This window comes from Balaenoptera acutorostrata, chromosome 5, assembly GCF_949987535.1.
Source record: "Balaenoptera acutorostrata chromosome 5, mBalAcu1.1, whole genome shotgun sequence".
Taxonomy (NCBI): domain Eukaryota; kingdom Metazoa; phylum Chordata; class Mammalia; order Artiodactyla; family Balaenopteridae; genus Balaenoptera; species Balaenoptera acutorostrata.
The window spans coordinates 33,148,677-33,173,484 of record NC_080068.1 but is presented as its reverse complement, the minus strand read 5'-3'; the positions used below and the strand labels follow the sequence as shown (position 1 = coordinate 33,173,484).

Sequence of the window (24,808 nt, the reverse complement as noted above, 5' to 3'; positions counted from 1 at the left end):
ATCATTTGCTGAAAAGAATATTCTCTCCTTATTGTATTTCTTGACAGCTTCACCAAAAATCAGTTGATCATAAATGTAAATATCTGTGGAATCTCGATTGTGTTTCATTGAACGGTATGTCAGTTCTTAGGCTAGTAGTACAGTCTTGAATACTGTGGTTTTGTAATGCATTTTTTGAATTAGGAAGTATGAGTTCTCCAACTTTCTTCTTGTTCAAGATTGTTTTGGCTGTTGTTGGTATCTTACATTTCTGTATGAATTTAAGATGCACTTGTTAATTTTTACAAAAAAAAGTAGCTAGGATTTTGATAGATATTGCCTCAAATCTCTAGATCAATTTGGAAAGATTTGTCATCTTATGAGTATTAAATCTTCCAATCCATGAATATGGGATATTATGCCATTTATTTAGGTCTTCTTCAATTTCTTTTTGTAGTTTTCAGTGAACAAGTCTTGCATGTATTTTGTTAAATTCATTTCTAAATATTTTCTTCTTTTACATGCAATATCAAATGGAATTGTTTCTTAATTTCATTTTCGGGTTATTTGTTGCTTATGGATGGTAACTAAATAGATTTTTATATTTTTATCTTCTATAGTACAACTTTGCTGTTCTAGTTTATTAGCTCTGATAGTTTGTTTTTTTATGTGTGGATTTCTTGGCATTTTCTATATTTAAGATTCTATATATAAGATGATGTATTTGTAAACTGCCCTCGTTTTAGTTCTTTCTGGATACTTTTTATTTCTTTTCCTTGCTTAGTGGCCCTGGCTAGGACCTCTAGTACAGCATCTTGAGGACATTATGCTATGTGAGATAAACCAGCCACAGAAGGACAAACACTACATGATTCCAATGATATGAGATAAAAGCAAAGTCATAGAAACAAAGAGTAGAATGGTGGTTGCCAAGGGCTGAGGGAAGGGAAAAAAGAATTACTAGTCACTGGTACTAAAGTCTTAGTTATGCAAGATGAATAAGTTCTGGAGGTCTGCTGTACAACATTGTGTTTATAGATAATAATACCTTATTATCTGTTAATAATTATCTTATTATCCGTTAATAACTATCTGTTAATATCACTTAATATCTGTTAATGAGGTAGATCTCCTGTTAAGTGTTCTTACCACAATAAAATTTTAAAAAAAGTGGTGAAAGCAGACATCTTGTCTTTTTCCTAACCTTAGGGGAGAAAGCATTCAGACTTTTACCATCAGCTTAGGACATTAGCTGTCAATTTTGTGTAGATGGTCTTTGTTTATTGAAGGGAGTTTACTTTTTATTCCTATCTTGTTGAGTGTTTTATCATGAAGAGTTGTTGGGTTTTGTCAAATGCTCTTTGTGCTTCTACTGAGATGATCATGTGATTTTTGTCCTTCATTTTTATTAATGTAGTATATTACATTGATTATTCAAATTTAAACCAACCTTGCATGTCTGGGATAATCCCACTTGGTTATAGTTTATTTTCTCATCCATTTAAAAGACAAAAGCAAGAAAATTTTCTGAATCTTTGTTAATAGATGAACAATATAAAAAAATGTAATTAAAAAAAATAAATTTATTTATTTATTTTTGGCTGTATTGGGTGTTTGTTGCTGCTTGCGGGCTTTCTCTAGTTGTGGCAAGCAGGGGCTACTCTTCATTGCTTTGCGTGGGCTTCTCATTGTGGTGGCTTCTCTTGTAGTGGAGCATGGGCTCTAGGCACACGGGCTTCAGTAGTTGTGGCTCGCAGGCTCTAGGGCGCAGGCTCAGTAGCTGTGGTGCACGGGCTTAGTTGCTCTGCTGCATGTGGGATCTCCCTGGACCAGGGATCGAACCCGTGTGCCCTGCATTGGCAGGCAGATTCTTAACCACTGCGCCATCAGGGAGGTCCCAAAAAGATGTCATTTTTGACATCAATAATATAAAGTGGGGGGAAGTGGAGATATAAATGAGTAGTTTCTGTTTGTGATTGAAGTTGTTATCAGTTTAGAGTATTGTAACTTTAAGTTATTTTATTATAATTTCCATGGTAACCACAAATAAAATACCCATAGAAATTACACAGAATAAAAGGAGGAAGGGATCAAAGCATATAAATACGAAAAAAGTCAATGAAACACAAAGGAAAACAATTAACAATTAACAAATTACAATGAAGAAAATGGCAATACTAAGTCTTTCCCATTCAGTAATTACAGTACATGTGACGAGATTAAACCTCCAACTGAAAAGAAGTAAATTGGCTGAATGGATTCAAGAAACAAGGTGTCAACTGTGTTTTGTCCAGGAAAGACACACTAAGGACATACATAGGCTGAATGTGAAAGGATGGATAAAGATAGTACATGCAAATGATAACCAAAAGAGAGCAGAGGTAGCCATACGTATAATCAGAAAAGATAGACTTTAAGTCAAAAACTGTTACAGGAGACAAAGAAGGAAATTATATAATGATAAAAGTGTCAGTTCACCAGGAAGATATAACAATTAAAAATATATGCACCTAACATCAGAACTCCCAAATATATGAAGCAAACATTGACAGAACTGAAGGAAGAATTATGTAGAAACACAATAATAGTAGGATACTTCAATATAGTGCTTTCAATAATGGACAGAACAATCAGACTGCAGATCAGTAATGAAACAGAGTTCTTGAACAATATTGATCCATTGCACCGAACAGACATATATAGAACATCCTGCCCAACAATAGTAGAGTGAGTACACATTCTTCTCAAGGTCATATGGAACATTCTTTAGGATAGACCACATATTACCACGTATTACCACGTAACAAGTCTTAACAAATTTAGTAATATTGAACTCATACCAAGTATCTTTTCTGACCACAATGAAATGAAATCAGTAGTAGAAGGAAACTGGAAAATACACAGATATGTGGAAATTAAGCAACACAATCTTAAAAAACTAATGGGTCAAAGGAGAAACTACAAGGGTAATTAGAAAATATCTTGATACAAGTGAAATCTAAAATGACATACCAAAACTTATGGGATGCAGAGAAAGCAACACTAAGAGGGAAGTTCATAGTGATAAATGCCTACTTTAAAAAAAAGAATGATCTCAAGTCAATAACCTAATCTATGCTTCAAGGAACTAGAAAAAGAAGAGCAAACTAAACCCAAAGTTAGCAGAGGAATGGAAGTGGTAAAGATTAGAGCAGAAATAAATGAAATAGAGACTAAAAAAGAAATAGAAAAACTCAACAAAACTGAGTCAGGTTTTTTTAAAAAAGACCAAAAAACCTGAGAAATTCTTAGCTAGAATAATTAAGGAAAAAAGAGAGGACTTTAACTAAAAGCAGAAATGAAAGAGTAGGCATTACAGCTAATGCTATGAATATAAAAAGAATTATGAGACTACTATGAACAATTACATGTCAACAAATTGTATAACTTAGAAGAAATAGATGTTCCTAGAAACATACAACCTACCAAGACTGAAGAAATAAAAACCTGAACAGACTATCGCTAATAAGGAAATTGAATCAATAATCAAAAACCTCTGAATAAGGAAAAGCCCAGGACTAAATGGCTTTACTGGAGAATTCTATCAAACATTAAAGAAGAATTAACACCAGTTCTCCTCAACTCTTCCAAAAAATAAAGAGGAGGGAACACTTCCAAACTCATTTTCTGAGTTTAGCATTGCCCTGAAACCACAACCAGACAAAGATCATCAAAGGGCATACCCTGTGACCAACCGGGATTTATTCCTGAAATGTAAAGCTGGTTCAACACATGAAAAAAAATCAGTGTAATATGACACATTAACAGAGTGAAGGACAAAAACTACACTATCATCTCAATAGATGCAAATAAAGTATTTGACAAAATTCAACACCCTTTAATAATAAAAACACTCAACAAGTTACAAATAAAAGGAAACTTCCTCAAAATAATAAGACCATATATGAAAAGCCCACAGCCAACATCATATGCAACAAGAATCGGTTGTAGTTCTACATACTATCAGTGAACAATCCGAAAAGGAAAATAAGACAGTAATCCCATTTATAATAGCATAAAAAGCAATACTTAGTAATAAACTTAACCAAGGGAGCAGAAGACTTGTACAGTGAGTAAAAAGTGTAAAACATAGCTGAAAGAATTAAATAAGACACAAATAAATGGCAAGATATCTTGTGTTCATGGACTGAAGGACTTAAAATTGTTAAAAATGCATGCTACTCAAAGTGATCTACAGATTCAGTGTAATTCCTATGAATGTCCCAATGGCATTTTTTTGCAATAATGAAGAAACCACCCTAAAATTTACATGGAATCTCAAGGGTCCCCGAATAGCCAAAACAATCTGAAAAAGAATAGCAAATTTCGAGGTCTCACACTTCAGGATTTCAAAACATATTACAAAGCTACAGTAATCAAAACATTATGGTACTTGCATAAAGAGAGATACATAGACTAATGGAACAGAATAGAGTCTAGAAATGAATCCTTGTATTTATGGTGAAATGATCTTCTATAAGGATACAAAACCATGCAATGGGGAAAGATTAATCTCTTAAGCAGGACTTCCCTGGTGGCGCAGTGGTTAAGAATCCGCCTGCGAATTCAGGGCACACGGGTTCGAGCCCTGGTCTGGGAAGATTCCACGTGCCGCGGAGCAACTAAGCCTGCAAGCCACAACTACTGAGCCTGCATGCCACAACTACTGAAGCCCACACGCCTAGAGCCCGTGCTCTGCAACAAGAGAAGCCACTGCAATGAGAAGCCAGCGCACCATAACAAAGAGTAGCCCCTGCTCACTGCAACTAGAGAAAGCCCGTGCGCAGCAACGAAGACCCAACACAGTCATAAATAAATAAATAAATAAATAAATTTAATCTCTTAAGCACATGGTGTTTTAAAACATGGATACCCATGTGGAAAAGAGTGAAGTTGGATCCTTACCTTCCATACATTAAAATTAACTCAAAATAGATTAAAGACTTAAACATAAGACCTCCACATAAGATTTCTGCATGAAAACACATGAAGAGCTTCATGACATTGAGTTTGGCAATGATTTCTTGGATATGACACCAAAAAAAATAGGAAACAAAGACAAAAATAGACAATGAAATGAGACTTCATCAAGCTTAAAATGTTTTGTGCATTGAAATTTTTGTGCATCAAGGAACAGTGTTATAAGGCAACCCATGAAATGAGAGACAATATTTCAAACCAAATATCTGATAAAGTGTTAATAATATCCAGAGTATATGATGAACTCATACAACTCAACAACAAGAACAACAAACCCAACTAATTTAAAAAGTGGGCAAAGGACTTGAATAGAATTTTTTCCAAAGATAATATATAAATGTGTAACAGGCATATGAAAAAATGCTCAAAGTCACTAATCATCAGAGAAATGTAAATCAGAACCACAGTAGATAATCACCTTACACCCATTAGTGTGACCGTTGTTAAATAAAAATAAGTGTGGTTTAGGTTGTGTGGAGAAATTGGTACCCTTATGCACTGTTGGTGGGAATGTAAAATGGTGCAGCCTCTATGGAAAACAATATGGTGATTCTTCAAGAAATAAAAAATAGAATTACCACATGATTGAGCAGTCTTACTTCTATGTATATATCCAAAAGAACTGAAAGCAGGATATGAAAGAGCTATTTGCACACCCATGTTCATTGCAGCATTATTCACAATAGATAAGAGGTCGAAGCAACCTAATTGTCTATGGATGGATGAATAAAGAAAATGTGGTATGTATTTACAATGGAATATTATTCAGCTTTAAAAAAGAAAAAAAACCCTGACACATCCTACAGCATGGGTGAATCTTAAGGATGTTATATACCAGTCACAAAATGACAAATACTCTGTGACTCCCCTCGTTTGAGTTATATAAAGTAGTCAAACTCATGGAATCATAAAGTAGAATGATGTTTGCCAGGGTACGGGGGCAAGTGGAAATGAGTTGTTACTCAACGGGAATTTCAATTTCACAAGACATAAAAGTTCTAGAGATTTGTTGTACAATAGTGTGCTGTAGTTAACAACACTGCACTGTACACTTAAATATGTTTAAGTTGGTAAATTTTATGTTATGTTCTTTTTACCAAAATTTAAAGAAAGACAATACAATAAAAAAAACAAAACATGCTGTGTAGTATATTAATTTTACATTTTTTTAAATGTAAGGTTTTAATGTCAAGTTGACTTGATTTCCAGTATATCTTTAAAATGAATTCAGTCTACTTTAGAAGTAACTAAGCATGCAAGGCTTCCCTTAATTGACATTGTTAGGAAAATGATCAGTGTTCTACTTAAATTTTTATATTTCTGGTGATTTGTAGTTAATTTTTCTTTTTGTGGCCTATCTTAACTGTTCTACTTTTTATTAATTCTTAGGGTACATTTAAATTTAAAGCAGAAAGTGACCTGTTCCTTGCTGAGCATCACAAACTTTTATTGTATGATGGCAAACTCTCTAGTGCCATTGCATTCACATACAATCCACGCGCCACAGATGCCCAGCTCTGCCTCGAATCATCCCCTAAGGACAACCCTTCAATTTTTGTTCATTCACCGCATGCACTCATGCTCCAGGTACTAGCGGTAATCTTTTAAGAATATTTTTAATGGTAAATTTTGATGTATTATTGAGGTGCATTTGGTAGCTTCTGACATGTAATGTAACATTTTATTGTTCTTGTTATGTTTCATTTTGAATTGTTTTGGAAAAGAATCATTGGAATCTTTACTGTGTCTTCTGTTTTACAAGGATGTGAAGGCGGTTTTAACACATTCCATCCAAAGTGCCATGCATTCAATTGGAGGAGTACAAGTGCTGTTTCCACTTTTTGCACAGTTGGATTATAGGCAATATTTATCTGATGAAGTTGACTTGACTATATGGTGAGTGCTTTTGTTTTTTCTTCATTTGATGTGAGAGTTATTTTCATCACTGTTGAGCCGCACAATATTTTTTTCAAACTTTAAAATTTGTTGTAGGGTTAAAAGAGAATATAAAGAAATTTTTGAACTATAATTATTATAAATTCAATTCAATAATAATAATATTAATTTAAGTTGTTTATCAGTAGGAAGTATGGAAGCTCTAAAAAACATAATAATGTTTCTTAAAATAATTAATTAATTAATTTATGGCTGTGTTGGGTCTTCGTTGCTGGGCGCGGGCTTTCTCTAGTTGCGGTGAGCGGAGGCTACTCTTTGTCGCGGTGCGCTGGCTTCTGATTGCGGTGGCTTCTTTTTGTTATGGAGCATGGGCTCTGAATTCGTCGGCTCCAGTAGTTGTGGCACGTGGGCTTAGTTGCTCCGTGGCATGTGGAATCTTCCCAGACCAGGGCTCGAACCCGTGTCCCCTGCATTGGCAGGCGGATTCTTAACCACTGCACCACCAGGGAAGTCCCAATAATGTTATTTTCGAATAAAGTTAGACATAGTGATAATAGATTTATCAGAAATGTATGTATTTTTGTCTAAAATATAGTTTTAAAATATTTTAAATGGTTATGTGGCAGTGATTTCTTATGGTAATTCAGCTTTCCATATTTAATTATTATTGATTGCTAGTAAGTAATTGAAATCTAAAATTTTTGATTATGTTACATAATAAGTGATAAGGTTTTTAAAAATTAGATCATATATTTGGCACGTTTGTCTCCTTTGTTGTAGTGTTGAGTGTAGAAAAGGAAGAGACATGAATTCTAGGACAAGTTATTACAATGTTGGAAAGGATGTCTAAATGAATTTTCATGGCTGTATAATTTAGTGAATCTATTTATAATAAAGTAATTATGTTTAATTATTTGAGTAATTTTAATGTTTTTCATTCTCCTTTTTTGAAATTCTCTGATTTCTACTTTTATGTGCAACTTGAGGTTTACTACCAATGTATATATTTAATGATGTAATAATTTTTCCAGATTATTTTTAGGCAATGGAATGACTTTTTTTTTAAAGGAGTTATGTATCAAAGCTAGTATTGACTACATTTAAAAAAATTAAAATAATATTATCCTTGACATATTGCTACTTCATAAAATTTTTTGCATTCTGGTCTGAAACCTTTATAACAGGGCTTAGTTGTTTTTTTTTTTTTATTAACTTTTCAACATTATTGGAATTGCTGACAGTTAAAAGTACTTTTGTGGAGGAGGTTGGCTGTTCTCCCTTTCTTTGTGGGAATCTCTCAAAACTTTTGAGAAGGACGTAACAGCCAACCTTATTCCATTCCATTTTGAGTATCTACAAGTTGTGAGGTTGGGAGCATGGCTGTAGTCTTACTACTTTACAGTTTTTCTGTTGGGATAATGAACAAAATTCTTAAATTATTATTCAAGTACTTCAGTTTGTCTACAGCTTTACTTTCTTATTTTCCCCTTTATGAACCCTATGCTCTGTTCAAATTAGGCCAGTTTGGAGCCCGAACACATTTGGAGGCTATCTATCCTAGTCTGTTTGCTCCACATCTTTTCCTTCTATTTGGCCTCTAACCCTCCAAAATTGAATATACTTGCTCATCTAAGTTACATCCATTCTTTAGGGCTTTAATATACTTATGTTAACCATTTTATTACTTGTTTTTGGACATTCCTAATTTTGCTCTATTTCATGCATGTTTTTTATATTGTTTCTAAGTGATTCATTTATTAATATCTTTGTGATAAAGGAGATGAACTAAATATGAGTAATAAATCCTAATCTTACATTAAAATTTTAGTCCTGAAATAATGTTGGAGGCAGTTTTAGTAGAGTGTCAATTTCCTTGGAATAGAAACTTTTTATTAAGGTAGATGAAAGACTGCATCTATTTAACACCCCCCCCCCCACCTTTTTAAAAAATAGAATATGTTTTTTCAAACCACTGTCTTTTTTCTTATTCCAGTTCAACTTTGCTGGCTTTTATCATGGAGTTGTTGAAGAACTCAATTGCTATGCAAGAGCAGATGCTAGCCTGCAAGGGCTTTTTGGTAATAGGATATAGTCTTGAAAAGGTAAAGTATCAAATGCTTTACATTTTTGATTCTTAATTTGCAGGCCATGAAACTTAGTCTCCTAAGTGGTTGAGAAATTCTGTCTGCAAGTGTGTCTCCTTGGTTATATAAAATTACCTAAATTAAAATAACCTTTTGTTGTTTTAACTTACCCCCACTGCTTTATTAGAGGAATGTGGTATTGAGTCTCATGGTATCTTTAACTTTGAGCATAATTTGTGGACCTACTTTTTCTGGTATTGACAGCCTTTAATTTACTTACCTTGCCTTGTGTTGGTAGTGACCTTTGAAATATCTTCCTCTGCAGTCTTCCAAATCCCATGTCAGCAGAGCAGTACTTGAACTTTGCCTTGCATTTTCAAAATATCTGAGTAATCTGCAGAATGGGATGCCCCTACTCAAGCAATTGTGTGATCACATTCTTCTTAACCCAGCTATATGGATTCATACCCCAGCCAAGGTAATACATATATTGACTTTGTGCTAATATGTTCAGTAAGTTTTTGTACTTGAGAAGAGTGATAATTATGAGGATTTTCTTTTATCCTTTTACATGCTATTATGTAAGATTTCAGTGGAATGCATTTTTTGACTAAATATACTTTTGCAAGTCAGTATTTCTTCCCTCCCTTCCTCCCTTCCTAAAGCAATATCAGTGTTTCTTTTTTAAAAAAGCTATAGTCTTTATTTTCTGTTGTTAAATAAAATTTTATTTGAGAGAGACTTTGATTTATATTTACTAAACCAAAGTTGGATAGTTCCAGTGTAAGTATGTTTCCTATCAACTGTAGCTCTGTTCTATTGCAAATATACATACATATATATCTATGTATCCATATGTATGTATGCATACATATATAAATACATACTCACTGTGCTCTCTCTCTGTCTTTTATACACACGTATTCCTTCCACCAACGTGATGAGCTCTTGAGTTTAATTTTTACAGGAACAGCTGAAATGTCACCCTTTCTTGAAGGCTTCCATGCTATACAGGTCACATTTAATCATTTTAATTTCACATTAATTCAAATTATTAAATACAGTTATATTTTACACAGTAATTTATTTAGTACTGTAACAGGAAATCAATTACATTAAGTGAACATAAGTGAATTCGTGATAAAATATATAAGTAAAACCTTTGATAAATCCCAATGTTCTATTAAGTTATCCTAAAAATTTGATTTCCTCTCTCCCCCTCTCTCTTTTGGTTCACTTGCAAGTGTTTACCATTGTTCAGGTTGGAATAACACATACTTACTCTAGTTGTCAGAAAATAATGTCTGCAGACATTTTTACTTTTCTGGAGTCATAGTATCTTACTTTCAGCTGCTCTTTTCAAATGTTAAGGAGAAAAACAGCTGCTGACTCTGATTGCCATTTGGAAATAATCAAAGGAGGCAGCTGGAGGTTGTAGCTTTTTATCTCTGGGTTCAAATTTGACCTCTTTCTCTTCTATGACCCTCAGTCTTATTTCTTTTCAAGGATTGTTTCAAGTTACTTTTTAAACCTTTACTAAACACTTCTTTGTCTTAGTAAGCAGCGTATTTGTAAGGCTTTGGGCCTCTTTTGAAGTGGTCAAAAAGCCTCTTCTTATGAGATACTTACTTGTAGGGGAATATTTAAAAATTTTCTATGTATAATTTCCTTAAGTCCATCATATTATTACACTCTATTTCTTACCTTTTCCTTGTTAATAATTTTCTTTAATTTCTTCTTTAGAATTTGCAGTTGATTTGGTAATATTAAAGTTAACTTTTGTTTCAGCCTTCTGCTTTGTGTATCCATGAGGGGTTATATCTAATTTTATTATAAAGGTAGTTATAACAAAAGGCAGATGCAAAGTTTGTTTTGACCTGAAGGTCATACAATTTGGGGGAGGAAGGAGCTTTTTAAGAAAAAGAATACAACATACTGCATGCAAAATAAGGTTTAGGGTCTTGGAAGGAACATGTCTAGATGAGTGGGCATGAAGTTTAAGCTTCATTAGCTTCATGGTAAATTCACTTCTGGTTACCAAAGTTGAGGGTATGGATGTATGAATCAATCTTTGCTTTTGGAAAAGGGTGCTCACAGTCATTTATAATATCCATTTAAGTTTGATCTGCTCAGAGACAGGCTTTGAAATGACCTAACAAGAGAGATGAATTTTCTTGTAGGTAGCAGTCTTTCATTTGCTGAGTGGCTACTTTATGCTGGGCAATGTGGATACAGTGGTGAGCAAGACAGATCTGATTCCTGCCCTCATAGAATTTAGGTGTAATGGGAAAGACAGATGTTAATGTATAATTTGTGTGGTTATAAGATTATATAAAGAGTGAAAGAGGAAAGGTTTATTCATAATTAGAATATGAATAATCTTGAGGTCTCCAATATGTTGCTGTTAAAGCCTGTTCATTTTTCTTTAACTATAATATCATTCTCGGTAGACTGACTTTCTCCACTTTTCCATATCTTAATTTATCACTTTTCGTCAGAATTCCTTTATGCTTTTAACATATCACTCTCATCAGATCATTTCTTAGCCTCCAAACTTGTCATGGTTTCTCGTTGTTTTCAGAATAAAGCATTAGGTCTTCACGCCAATTCTTTCTAGGCTTTCTATGTGAAAAACTCACTTGTCCTCAATGGCTAGGTGGGTACAAAAGGTTATCCTAGAGCAGTGGTTCTTAATCTTGACTGTCTATAGAATTAGTTGGGAGAGGTTTTTTGTTTTTTGTTTTTTTTCAAACAAAACAAGAGAAAAACAGAATCCCACTCCCTCCACCCTAGATTCTAATTTAATTGGTCTGGGATAGGACCCAGACATCAGTATTTTTAAAATGTTTTTCAGGTATTTTAATGCACAGTCAAGGATGAGGATGGTTGTTCTAGATTTGGTGAAACTTTTTGTATCATATACCATTTTCCCTGTTTGAAATTTCCTCTTTTGTCTGTCTACCTATTGTTCTACTCATCTTCAAAGGCTACCTTAATACCACCTCTATTAGTGAAACTTTTCTTTTTTTTTTTTTAAACATCTTTATTGAAGTATAATTGCCTTACAATAGTGTGTTAGCTTCTGCTTTATAACAAAGTGAATCAGTTATACATATACAATATGTCCCCATATCTCTTCCCTCTTGCATCTCCCTCCCTCCCACCCTCCCCATCCCACCCCTCTAGGTGGTCACAAAGCACCGAGCTGATCTCCCTGTGCTATGCGGCTGCTTCCCACTAGTTATCTATTTTACATTTGGTAGTGTATATATGTCAATGACACTCTCTTACCCTGTCACATCTCACCCCACCCCCTCCCCATATCCTCAAGTCCATTCTCTAGTAGGTCTGTGTCTTTATTCCCGTCTTGCCACTAGGTTCTTCATGGCCTTTTTTTTTTTTTCCCCTTAGATTCCGTATATATGTGTTAGCATACTGTATTTGTTTTTCTCTTTCTGACTTACTTCACTCTGTATGACAGACTCTAACTCCATCCACCTCATTACAAATACCTCCATTTCATTTCTTTTTATGGCTGAGTAATATTCCATTGTATATATGTGCCACATCTTCTTTATCCATTCATCTGTCGATGGACATTTAGGTTGCTTCCATGTCCTGGCTATTGTAAATAGAGCTGCAATGAACATTTTGGTACATGACTCTTTTTGACCTGTGGTTTTCTCAGGGTATATGCCCAGTAGTGGGATTGCTGGGTCGTATGGTAGTTCTATTTGTAGTTTTTTAAGGAACCTCCATACTGTTCTCCATAGTGGCTGTATCAATTTACATTCCCACCAACAGTGCAAGAGTGTTCCCTTTCCTCCACACCCTCTCCAGCATTTATTGTTTCTAGATTTTTTGATGATGGCCATTCTGACCGGTGTGAGATGATATCTCATTGTAGTTTTGATTTGCATTTCTCTAATGATTAATGATGTTGAGCATTCTTTCATGTGTCTGTAGGCCATCTGTATATCTTCTTTGGAGAAATGTCTATTTAGATCTTCTGCCCATTTTTGGATTGGGTTGTTCGTTTTTTTGTTATTGAGCTGCATGAGCTGCTTGTAAATCTTGGAGATTAATCCTTTGTCAGTTGCTTCATTTGCAAATATTTTCTCCCATTCTGAGGGTTGTCTTTTGGTCTTGTTTATGGTTTCCTTTGCTGTGCAAAAGCTTTGAAGTTTCATTAGGTCCCATTTGTTTATTTGTGTTCTTATTTCCATTTCTCTGGGAGCTGGGTCAAAAAGAATCTTGCTGTGATGTATGTCATAGAGTGTTCTGCCTATGTTTTCCCCTAAGAGTTTGATAGTGTCTGCCCTTACACTTAGGTCTTTAATCCATTTTGAGTTTATTTTTGTGCATGGTGTCAGGGAGTGTTCTAATTTCATGCTTTTACATGTTCCTGTCCAATTTTCCCAGCACCACTTATTGAAGAGGCTGCCTTTTCTCCACTGTATATGCTTGCCTCCTTTATCAAAGATAAGTTGACCATATGTGTGTGGGTTTATCTCTGGGCTTTCTATCCTGTTCCATTGATCTATATTTCTGTTTTTGTGCCAGTACCAAACTGTCTTGATTACTGAAGCTTTGTAATATAGTCTGAAGTCAGGGAGCCTGATTCCCCCAGCTCCATTTTTCGTTCTCAAGATTGCTTTGGCTATTCGGGGTCTTTTGTGTTTCCATACAAATTGTGAAATTTTTTGTTCTAGTTCTGTGAAAAATGCCAGTGGTAGTTTGATAGGGATTGCATTGAATCTGTAGATTGCTTTGGGTAGTAGAGTCATTTTCACAATGTTGATTCTTCCAATCCAGGAACATGGTATATCTCTCCATCTATTTGTATCATCTTTAATTTCTTTCATCAGTGTCTTATAATTTTCTGCATACAGGTCTTTTGTCTCCTTAGGTAGGTTTATTCCTAGATATTTTATTCTTTTTGTTGCAATGGTAAATGGGAGTGTTTTCTTAATTTCACTTTCAGATTTTTCGTCATTAGTGTATAGAAATGCAAGAGATTTCCGTGCATTAATTTTGTATCCTGCTACTTTACCAAATTCATTGATTAGCTCTAGGAGTTTTCTGGTAGCATCTTTAGGATTCTCTATGTATAGTATCATGTCATCTGCAAATAGTGACAGCTTTACTTCTTCTTTTCCGATTTGGATTCCTTTTATTTCTTTGTCTTTTCTGATTGCTGTGGCTAACACTTCCAAAACTATGTTGAATAATAGTGGTGAGAGTGGGCAACCTTGTCTTGTTCCTGATCTTAGTGGAAATGGTTTCAGTTTTTCACCATTGAGGACAATGTTGGCTGTGGGTGAAACTTTTCTTGACTATGTTAGCTTACCCTAAAATAATTTCCCTGGCCTCTGAATTAATAGTATTTAATAGCTGTATGGCACTTGTTTATTGCCACATAACCTTTCTTATGTTTCAGTAGGTGAGGTGTCGTTCTTACCTTTTATTTTTTCACTTAAATTTATGTATTTTTAATCTTCTCCATTACTGAGGGACAGTGTCTATGCCACTGTATTTTCAGTAATACAGTGCTGCACATATAGGTGGAGGTAAACATTTTCTGCATGACTGAAATAGCATGGTTAAGAATTTGAACCATGTCGTAGAAAGTGCTATGTATCCTCAGTGACAAGTAAGCTAGGCCTATCTATTTGAACAGCAGTAGCTACATCAAAGTAATGTTATCTTTCAGCAAGTCTGTAGATTATAGCATATTTATGGTTTTCTAAACTACAATCATTTTCCAAGCCTCAATTTTAAGTGGTTCAGAATCTGCCACTCTTTACCATGTATGATTACTGATTGACTCCCTAATTCATTTAACCTTGATTGTTTATAGGGCATGTGGAAGATACACAACTAATTTTTATCTTTCAGGGTTAAAAATGAAAATGCCCTCAGTGTCTGGGAAGGTAACATAAATGTTCAGTTGTAAATGATCAGGAGTAGTGTGGGTTTGGCCAAATTTAATGGCGTACTTAGTATTGTTTAGTTTATAAAGTATTCTTGATTTCGATATGAAAGTAGACCAAAAGTGGTCCTTACTTTGTGCTATTACGAGTACTAGAGTATAATTGTTTGTGAATTTTAGAGACTATAATTTTATAATTACAGTCTTTATAGTAATGAGTTGTTATAACAGAACTCTATTTTTCTAATAAATATTTCTTAAGGTAGGCTTTACATGTTTTTATATGATTTTCTTTCTTTTGACTTTTTCTTACTTTTTTTTGCTACTTCTACTTTTTTTTTTCTTTTGAGTTATTCCAGCTGCTAATTTTCTCTAAAACAAAGATAATTTCTAGCTTTTGAAAACAACTATACATAGCATAAGTAGTAGGTTTATTATAAAGAAGTTACATAAGTTCATGAATAATTGCTGATTGCTAAATAGAAACCAAACAGTTTTTTCCATGGAATAGTGCTGCAAAAATTTGATATATTTGGGGGTGTTTACTTTATAGTGCTACTGTAAAAGAAGCATTTGCCTGCTTTTATTTTATAAGGAGTATGTGTGCTTGTATGTGTCAGTGGATATGTGTTATCTGTTAACATGAATGTTATTATCAAGCTAAGCAGCTTGCTTTTTGGAACAAGTATGGTCCAAGTAGAGCAACCTGAGGGTATTCCTGGAAACAGGGGTAAAATGCTGGTCAGCTTCTTTGATTTGAGCTCTTCATTTTGATTCTCTAGGTTCAGTTGACACTTTATACTTATCTGTCCACGGAATTCATTGGTACAGTCAACATATATAATGCCATTCGGAGAGTTGGAACAGTGCTTCTCGTCATGCATACACTGAAGTACTACTATTGGGCAGTGAATCCTCAGGATCGGAGTGGTATCACCCCAAAAGGATTAGGTATATCATCTCTGTATATTACATTATATAGATATGGCAAATCAGGATTTTCTCTCTCTCTCTCTCTCTCCCCCTCCCTCCCTCCCTCCCTCTCTCTCTTTTTCTCTTTCTTTCTTTCTTTCTTCCTTTCTTTCTTCTTCCTTCCTTCCTTCCTTCCTCCCTCCCTCCCCCCCTTTCTTTCTTTCTTTCTCTTTCTTTCCCTCTTTCTCTCTCTCTTTCTTTCATTCTCTCTCTCTCTCTCTCTCTCTTTCTGTCTTTCCCAATACTATTACACTCTTCTGGAAGTTTTCCTAAATCTCATCATGGTAAAATTTTAAATCTCGTTGATAATTTTAATAGTTTGTCCTAAATCGTGGTTGCCAGAGGTTAATAACTCGCTACTTTTATAGAAGAATGGTACTTTTGCTAGTATGAGTTGTTTGAGGGCAAATATGACTAGGATGATTTTTAAGGCATTGAGAATGAGAAGAAATTCTATATTAGCCACTGGTATTGATGTTGAGTCCAGTTATCCCAATGAGAATCATTGACAACAGTGTTGTTTGGGAGATGGAGATTTTTTCCAGGGGTAGGGAGTATCTGCTTCTAATAAATAATATAATGAAACTACAGAATTTCAGTAATTATTTTCCTATATAATCAGGACTAAATTATTGGAAGGATAGTGTTCATTGATCATGTCAGTAGTTCTTGGAAGGGGTCAAAATAAAAAGTTTCACAAATGGTGGCTCTTTTGGTTTTAAGTATTGCAAAACCTGCTTCAAATTGGCTTATATCATAAAAGAGGGTTAACCAGCTCATATAAACTGGCAGTTTCAGTAGGACTTGGTGCAGGAGTTCAAATACAGCCTTTGGACCCAGTTTGTCTCCCTCAATTTCTCAGTTCTTCTGTGTTGTCTCTTTTCATATAATCTCTCTCTTTATAGAGTGGCAGACAACCACTCTACCTTCACATCCTCACAAATTTAAATCCAGCAAAAGAGCATCTGCCTGTATTGAGCGTTTCCAGCAAAAGTTCCTTTTAGTCTCTTTGTTGCTCGTTGGCTCGCTTGTCCATCTGTGTGGCAGGTATTCTTCAGATTGCCCAGGCACGGAGGCCCTTCTTACCTCCAAAACACATGATCTGAGTATGAAGGTGGGTTCAGTCCCTTTATAAAAATTGAGAGCTGTTGCTTGAAATCAGGAAATAGATGCTGGAGAGTCTAACTACATCCTGATTTTACTCAAAGGCTTTGGTTGTTCAATGATTTACAAAGACGAAGTTTCATATTTGTATAATACTTTTTCTATCCCTTTCAAAATAAACTCGATTTATTCTCAGACAATATGCTAGCTATAATTTAGAAAGCTATGAGGACATACAGAAGTTACATGATCTGTTTAAGCTGGAGAGGTTGTGGCAGATCTAGAACTAGGCTATAATTTCCTTCTGATTATTTCATGGTGCTGTAGGTGTGTCATGTACTGTCCTAGGTGTTAGTATTATATTCTGGCCTTGATTTTATAACTGATTAGTGACCTTGGGAAAGTCTTATACTTCAAGTGAGAGAGCTGCACAAACTTTGCGATTGTATTGTAACTCTGTAACCTATTCTTTGTCTAAGAATTGTCATGTGGAACAAATTTTAAACAATTTTCTTCCTATTTTAATTGATCAGTTCAAGGCCATGGTGGTCCTACGCTTTGGTGGTCCAGGAACTAGCTGTAAATAGTGATTAGTGGGGGGAAAATTGCAGAAAATATGAGGCAGACAAGTACCTAAATTAGGATCTTAGGACAATGGGTATTTGGTTTCAAAAGCTTTCTACTTGGGAATTGTATGTTTGAGACATGAAAATTGACTTTAATGTGAGCCATGTGTGACCAAGCACTTTTTCAAGAAGAGGAGGAGATGTCAGAGGAGGTCAACACAATGTTTCCCTTCTTCATGAACGATACTGTGTTGAGGTGTACTTTGAGCTTTTTGTATTAGCTTATACAATGGTAACAATAGAAAAAAGTGTTTTCATACTAAATACACATATAAAGTTTAGATTTTATTTTGCTTTTTTCTTTGTAAACTTATGTTACCATAGTAACATTCCAAGAGAGTCTTTTAAAACTAAATATAAATTTGTTACCTCATTTTTATGTTTTAAAATTCCTTTGACCTTACCCCAAAACAAACATTTTCATTGTGGTTTCTACATAACCCATTTTGTACATTTGGAGCATTGTATATACAATTGCATGTGAGATTGAATACTCATCCTTCTAGAGGCATTAAACTCTTCAGGAAACTGACCTTTATGTTTCTTATAAATAGGTGGAAAAACTATTGGGAATGAGAATTTTATACTTAACTTTGAGGTTTTTGAAATACTCAGTGTGTGTGTATGTGTTTGTCTTTTTAAAAGATGGACCACGACCTAATCAAAAAGAAATGCTTTCTCTACGAGCGTTCTTGTTGATGTTCATTAAGCAATTAGTGATGAAGGTGAGTTCATATTTCTTACCCTATAGCATGTGTGTATTGAACTTAAAATTTCACATAAAATACAATCTTGGTTTGTTTACTCTTTGCTCTGTTAATACGTTTACACAGTGGAAAAAACTTTGAAAGATATTTATTTCCTTGTTTGTTTTTTCTCCTTAGGCATATAATTGATAAACATTAATGCAGAATTAGAAATTGATAATCGTAATATGTGTTATATGAATTTCTGTTGGAGTTCAAGTGTATTCATTCTTTCATTCAGCAAATATTTACTGAGTTTCTATTACTTCTACTATTCTTAGAACTGGTGATGCAGTAGTCAACAGAGCTCCTCAAGGAGGTTTCAATTTTAGAGATTCCTTGTACCTGACATTCAGATTTTGAAAAATAGTTTTCCTGTATAAATGTACCAGATAGAAATGATTACATTTTGTCCCATTTCATTCTACTATCGGTAAAGTAAAATTTAATATTATTTTTAAGGACGGTGTTTTGGTTTTATAAGATGCCAATATATAAATATATTTGTTGCCAGTGTTTTATTCAGTATTTTCCTATATCATTTTATTTCTTATTCTTTACAGTTTAATGCTTTATTAGCTGTCACATAATATTATGGTAAATGGACCTGTTAGTATATCTTTCAGAATCAGATATCTTATTTCCATTTATTAAAAAATTTAACCTTTAAATTGCCTGTTTCTATTCTTTCCTAGTGTGTGTGTTTTTTTTTTTAATTAATTAATTATTTATTTATTTTTATTTATGGCTGTGTTGGGTCTTCGTTTCTGTGCGAGGGCTTTCTCTAGTTGCGGCAAGTGGGGGCCACTCTTCATTGCGGTGCACGGGCCTCTCACTGTCGCGGCCTCTCTTGTTGTGGAGCACAGGCTCCAGATGCGCAGGCTCAGTAATTGTAGCTCACGGGCCTAGTTGCTCCGTGGCATGTGGTATCTTCCCAGACCAGGGCTCGAACACGTGTCCCCTGCATTGGCAGGCAGATTCTCAACCACTGTGCCACCAGGGAAGCCCTCCTAGTGTGTTTTGTTTCCTAATTCCTATTGTTCTTTTTTGAGATTTCAGCTTTGTTTTATGATTAATAATACAGTAGTTTGAAAATTTTTATAATGCATTCATATTTAAAAGTACAGTGTTTTTCCCAGTGAAATTACAATTCAATTTTTAGTACCTGACATTTTAACTTGGTAATTTTAGAAACTGTTCATTTTACTGTCCAAATTTAATAGAAGAAAATAAACAGAAAAATTGTCTTCTGTATTTAGAGGAGTGATAGGTGTTGAGTAATACCCTTTTACTTGTTCTTAATTATTATTTTTGCTTATGTCAGGATTCTGAAGCTTTACCAGATAGGTTATCATATAAGGTGCCAAAAACAGGATACTGATGTCTGATCTCTTTTGACTTCTACACTGTGTTGCATACTGCATGTCTTTAGTGCTTCCCCGAATTTTTATTTTAAATTTAGATTTTTATATTACATTATCTTTTTATATTTATAGCAACTCACCAAGTTGAGAAATCTGTGTGTGTAATTTCCCTTTTCAAAAATGTTTTTATATATGTAAGCATAAGATACTTGTCTTATGTTTTTAAAGGATTCTGGAGTAAAGGAAGATGAGCTACAGGCCATTCTTAATTATCTACTCACTATGCATGAGGTAACATTTGAATTTTATATGTTGGGATTTTATTTTTTGAAGTTGCATTATGCGCGTTTTTAAAAGTAAAATAGTTAAAGAAATCTTTCATTAATGATGTAACTATAATGGAGAGTAAATGTATCTAGGAACTAAATGTTAGCAATCTTCATTTAAATATTCGTTATTACCACAAGATGCCTTTGCGAATAATCATGAAAGGCTTTTAAAAAGTGTTAAAATTAGATCTCATTGACCTAGTAATAAACTGTACCAAAGAATACTTTCAGTTTATTTCCAGGAACCAGTGTAAGAAATGGAAAAATAGATAATGAAAATGACTAAAAATGATTGGATTTTTAAATTCATAACAGTCTTCCCACTGATTTTGTATAATCAAATACCGTTAAGTTAAACAACTCATTTATGGTTGATTTAAAATTATATGGTTGAAAATAAATAGGTTGAAATGTCTGGAGTTTTTTCCTTTATTTTTTAGCATTGCAAAAATGTAATATATGCCAGATGTAGTCTAAATAAATAATCTGATTAAACATGTTTTAAATAAGTAGAATCTGAAATTAATTTCATATAAAGCACAACATTTATATGATAATTTACATTCCTGTGTTATAATTCATTTTTTCTGAGTTCACATATTTGTTACAGCATGAAATAGTGCCTTTTAAAATCATTAATAAATGAGAGATATGGTTTGGACTATCTTTGTTAAGTGGGGCAGAAAAGAATGGGTTAAATTTCTTGATTGGATCATATTTGACTCAAACATTAATGATTGTGATTTCTTTTTCTTCTTGAGTAGGATATTCTATTTTATTTTTAGATTTTCTTGACCCTTAGGGACCAAAATATTTCATAAGAGAGAAACTGGAAGTCACAGTGATCTTCTGTTTTCTCTGAAACTATTAAATCAGGGATTTTTCAGGTCCTTCAAATAACAGTTTTCCAAAGGCTCAGTGCCCTACTTCTAGATCATTTACTTAGCATATTGAAAATTAAATATTCAAGTAGCTTCCACAGCAAAAGTTCAAAAGCAGTGAATGAAAACCTGGAGGCAGGGCACCATAGAGATGACTAACTGCTGCTTCCCTTTAGTCTTTGGATTTCTAATGCCCAGATAGGCCCTAATGATATGCAACAGAGGTTGTAAAGGATTTTCCTGAAATTTTTAGATTTCAGTACTCATATGTGCTTGCTCCTGTGCTATTATGCAAATGTTATCAAATTATACCATATACAGTAGCAGGTTGACACAATAAGCATTTATTGATCATCTATATCTTTAATACTGACAACAGATAATATAAGAGAACTATCCAGTTATCATTTCCCAAAAGGTCTTCTTTCAGAACTAGTTTCTTGAGAGGCTTAGTGCACAAAGTGGTCCTAGTTAAATAAGTTTAGAAAGTGATACACAGTATGTTGTCCCCAGCACTACTACCATATCACAACATCTATTAGCATATTAAAGCTTCAATATGTCTTGCTGTAATAAAAAGAACAACCTGTTCTTCCTCCCCCCTGCCCAATTTCTTGCTGTATAATCCTTTCTTTAAAAAAAAAAAAAATCTGTAAATCAGTATCTATTATATCAATGGAATATGTTTTAGGAAATCTTGATACAGTATAAGAGACATTTTATATCTTTGATTAAGAAATTATTTGACTATTTGGTGTTGTGTATTTTGAGTTATGCAGGTGAATATGTGTATATAAAGAATGTTTGCTTAAAAAAAGTGGATTCATATAGATTATTCATTTTTTTTTAAGTTAAAATTCATTGTTTGAGAAATAGTCATTGTTCAAATAAGTTGTTTTTCTTTATTTAAAAAAATTCTAAAATAATTTTAGGATGACAATCTAATGGATGTCCTACAGCTGCTTGTTGCATTAATGTCAGAACATCCTAATTCTATGATACCTGCTTTTGACCAAAGGAATGGGTTACGGTAAGGGTTTAACATTTCAAGAATTTTAATATATTTAATAGAAGAGATCAGTTTGGAAATGACAGATTCTTAGATATGAAAATTATTACTGGATCTTATAAAATGATTTAAGATATAAGAGGTTTTTATTTCATGTCTTATGTTTTTTGAAAAGATCTTTAAATATAGAGGCTGTGTTACTATTTAGTATGTGAGGACAGATCAGGCAAATCATTCCAGTATTTTGTATGGTTAGTGCTATTATACTGCTATTGTAAGGTCGAATTCTTCAGCAGACTTATCTTTAGGTCCTAAAACAAAAATATTCAATCGTGATCCAAGAGAAGATCTCTATCTTCCCTTTAAAACATAACCTCTTCCAACCCCAATCCCAAATCATCATTGTATTAGTCCTCTCGGGCTGCCTTAACAAAATACCCTAGACCAGGTGGCTTAAACACCAGAAATTTGTTTTCCCATCGTCCTGGAGACTGTAAGCCCAAGATCAAGGTGCCGGCAGGGTTGGTGTCTGGTGAGGGCTTTCCCTTTGGGTTGTACACATCCACCTTCTTGTTGTGTGTTCACATGATTTTGTGTGTGTGTGCACGAACAGAAAGAGAGAGAGAAGAGAGCAAGCTCTTTAGTCTTTTTTTTTTTAATAGGGACGCTGATCCTATCGAATCAGGGACCCGCCCTTATGACCTCATTCAATCTTAATTGATTTCTTATAGGCCCCATCTCCAAATATAGCCACTGTGGAGCTTAGGGCTTGAACATGTGAATTGAGGAGCACACATTCAGTCTGCAACAATCGTCGTAACAAAAGAGAATACTTTTGTTTTAAATCTTTCATTTAATGAGAAGGTTTTTGGGCTACAAAAGTTTAACAGCTACTTTGCTGGATGATCAGCTACAGTAACTAATTTACTGATTTAGTTATAATAAATTTCCCATATCAATCCTCTATGACAAAGTTTTTATTTGTTACCTTTCAGTACTCATTCTCTGTAAGATAGAAGATGACTTTATACATTATACTTAAGGAGTGTATTTTCAGAGATTCGCAGAGAAACAGAACCAAAAGGGTGTGGGTGTGTGTGCATATGTGTGAGAGAGAGGGAGGGAGATAGAGAGAGAGAGGGAGGGATGAAGGGAGGGATATTGAGATTTATGTTAAGGAATTGGCTCATGTGATTGTGGAAGCCTCCAAAATTTGCAGGCTGGCAGGTGGAGACCCAGATAAGAGTTGATGTTGCAGTTTGAGTCCAAAGGCAGTCTGCTGGCAGTATTCTCTCTTCCTCTAGGGAGGTCCTTTCTTTTTTTCTATTAAAGTCTTCAACTGTTAGGATGAGGCACCCACATTATGAAGGGTAATTTGTTATATTCAAAGTCGGCTGATTTAAATGCCAGAGTAAGTGCTGACCTCATAGAATGATTTGGGAAATATTCCCTACTCTTTAATTTTCTTGAAGAGTTTGTATAGAATTATTATTATTTATCTTGAAGTGTTTGCTAAAATTTACCGGTGAAGTTAGCTAGGAGTGGAATTTTCTTTGTAGGGATGTTTTTAGCTACAAATTCAATTTTCTTAATAGATATAGGGCTGTTTAGGTTATCTGTTTATTCTTTGATAAGTATTGGTAAGTTTCTATCTATCAAGGAATTGTCTGTTTCATTTAAACTGTCAAATTTATTGATGTAAAGTTGTTCCTTTATTTTCATTTAAATATCTGAAAAGCCTGTAGTGATTTTACCTCTCTCATTTCTGACACTAATAATTTTTCTTCTTTCTTTTTTCCAAATCAGTCTGGCTAGAGATTAATCAAATTTATTCATTGTCACTGTTTTGAGATCTTTCTTCTTTTTGAATATAGGTATTTAGTGCTTTAAATTTCTTCCTAAGCACTTTCAGTTTAATGTCATTTTTATTCAGTTCGAAATACGTTTTCCTTTTCATTTCTTGTTTTATCCATGTGTTATTTAGAAGTATGTTCCAGAGATCTTTTTATGTTTGAATTTGAAGTTTTTTTTTTTAATCGTTAATCCCTGGGCTTCCTATGCTAACTTGGCCTTGGGATTCTTTTTTTTTTTTTTAATATTTATTTATTTATTTGGCTGCATATGGTCTTAGTTGCGGCATGCAAACTCTTAGTTGTGGCATGTGGGATCTAATTCCCTGACAGAGGATCGAACCCTAGCCCCGTGCATTGGGAGCATGGAGTCTTAGCCACTGGACCACCAGGGAAGTCCCTGTTTGAATTTTAATTTAATTCATTTTGGTCTATGAGGATCTTTGTATGACTTGAATCCTTTAAAATTTATTGAGACTTGCTTTATGGTCCAGCATATAGTATATCTGGGTAAATGTTCCATGCGCACCAGAAAAGTACATGTATTTTGATGTTGTTTTGATGTTTTTGGATGGAGTGTTCTATAAATGTCAAGTAGGCTAAGTTGGTTGATACCGTTTTTCAAATCTTCTGTGCCATTACTGCTTCTTTGTCTACTTGCTCTGTCATTTATTGAGATACGATTATTGAAATCTCTGACTATAAATATGCTTTTTTCTCTTTTTTTCTTTGTATTTTTATCATTTTTTGCTTAGGTATTTTAACTCAGATATTAAGTATATCTATATTGAGGATTTTTATGTCTTGTTGGGGAATTAATGCTTTTATAATTATGTTTTTTCCCTTTTTTCCACCTGGAAATGTTTCTTGATCTGAAATCTACTTAGTTTGATATTTATATGGCTAATCCAGCTTTCTTTTGCTCTGTGTTTGCATGGTATATCTTTTTTTCCATTTTAATTTATCTATATCTTTATAGTTAATTGAATTTCTTATGTACACAGTATGATGGCTAAT

At 34.0% G+C, this 24,808-nt stretch overlaps 1 protein-coding gene across 4 annotated transcripts in view; it reads left to right on the top strand.

The window, feature by feature from the left end:
• Positions 1-24,808, top strand: part of LRBA (LPS responsive beige-like anchor protein) — a 751,667-nt gene that overhangs the window by 122,096 nt on the left and 604,763 nt on the right. For all 4 annotated transcript variants that reach the window (XM_057546722.1, XM_057546725.1, XM_057546723.1 and 1 more), the window contains exons 10-17: positions 6,388-6,585; positions 6,761-6,894; positions 8,888-8,996; positions 9,304-9,456; positions 15,693-15,861; positions 18,258-18,337; positions 19,951-20,013; positions 21,865-21,962. In XM_057546722.1, the coding sequence (XP_057402705.1) occupies positions 6,388-6,585; positions 6,761-6,894; positions 8,888-8,996; positions 9,304-9,456; positions 15,693-15,861; positions 18,258-18,337; positions 19,951-20,013; positions 21,865-21,962 (1,004 nt within the window). The remainder of the gene's footprint in view (positions 1-6,387; positions 6,586-6,760; positions 6,895-8,887; positions 8,997-9,303; positions 9,457-15,692; positions 15,862-18,257; positions 18,338-19,950; positions 20,014-21,864; positions 21,963-24,808) is intronic.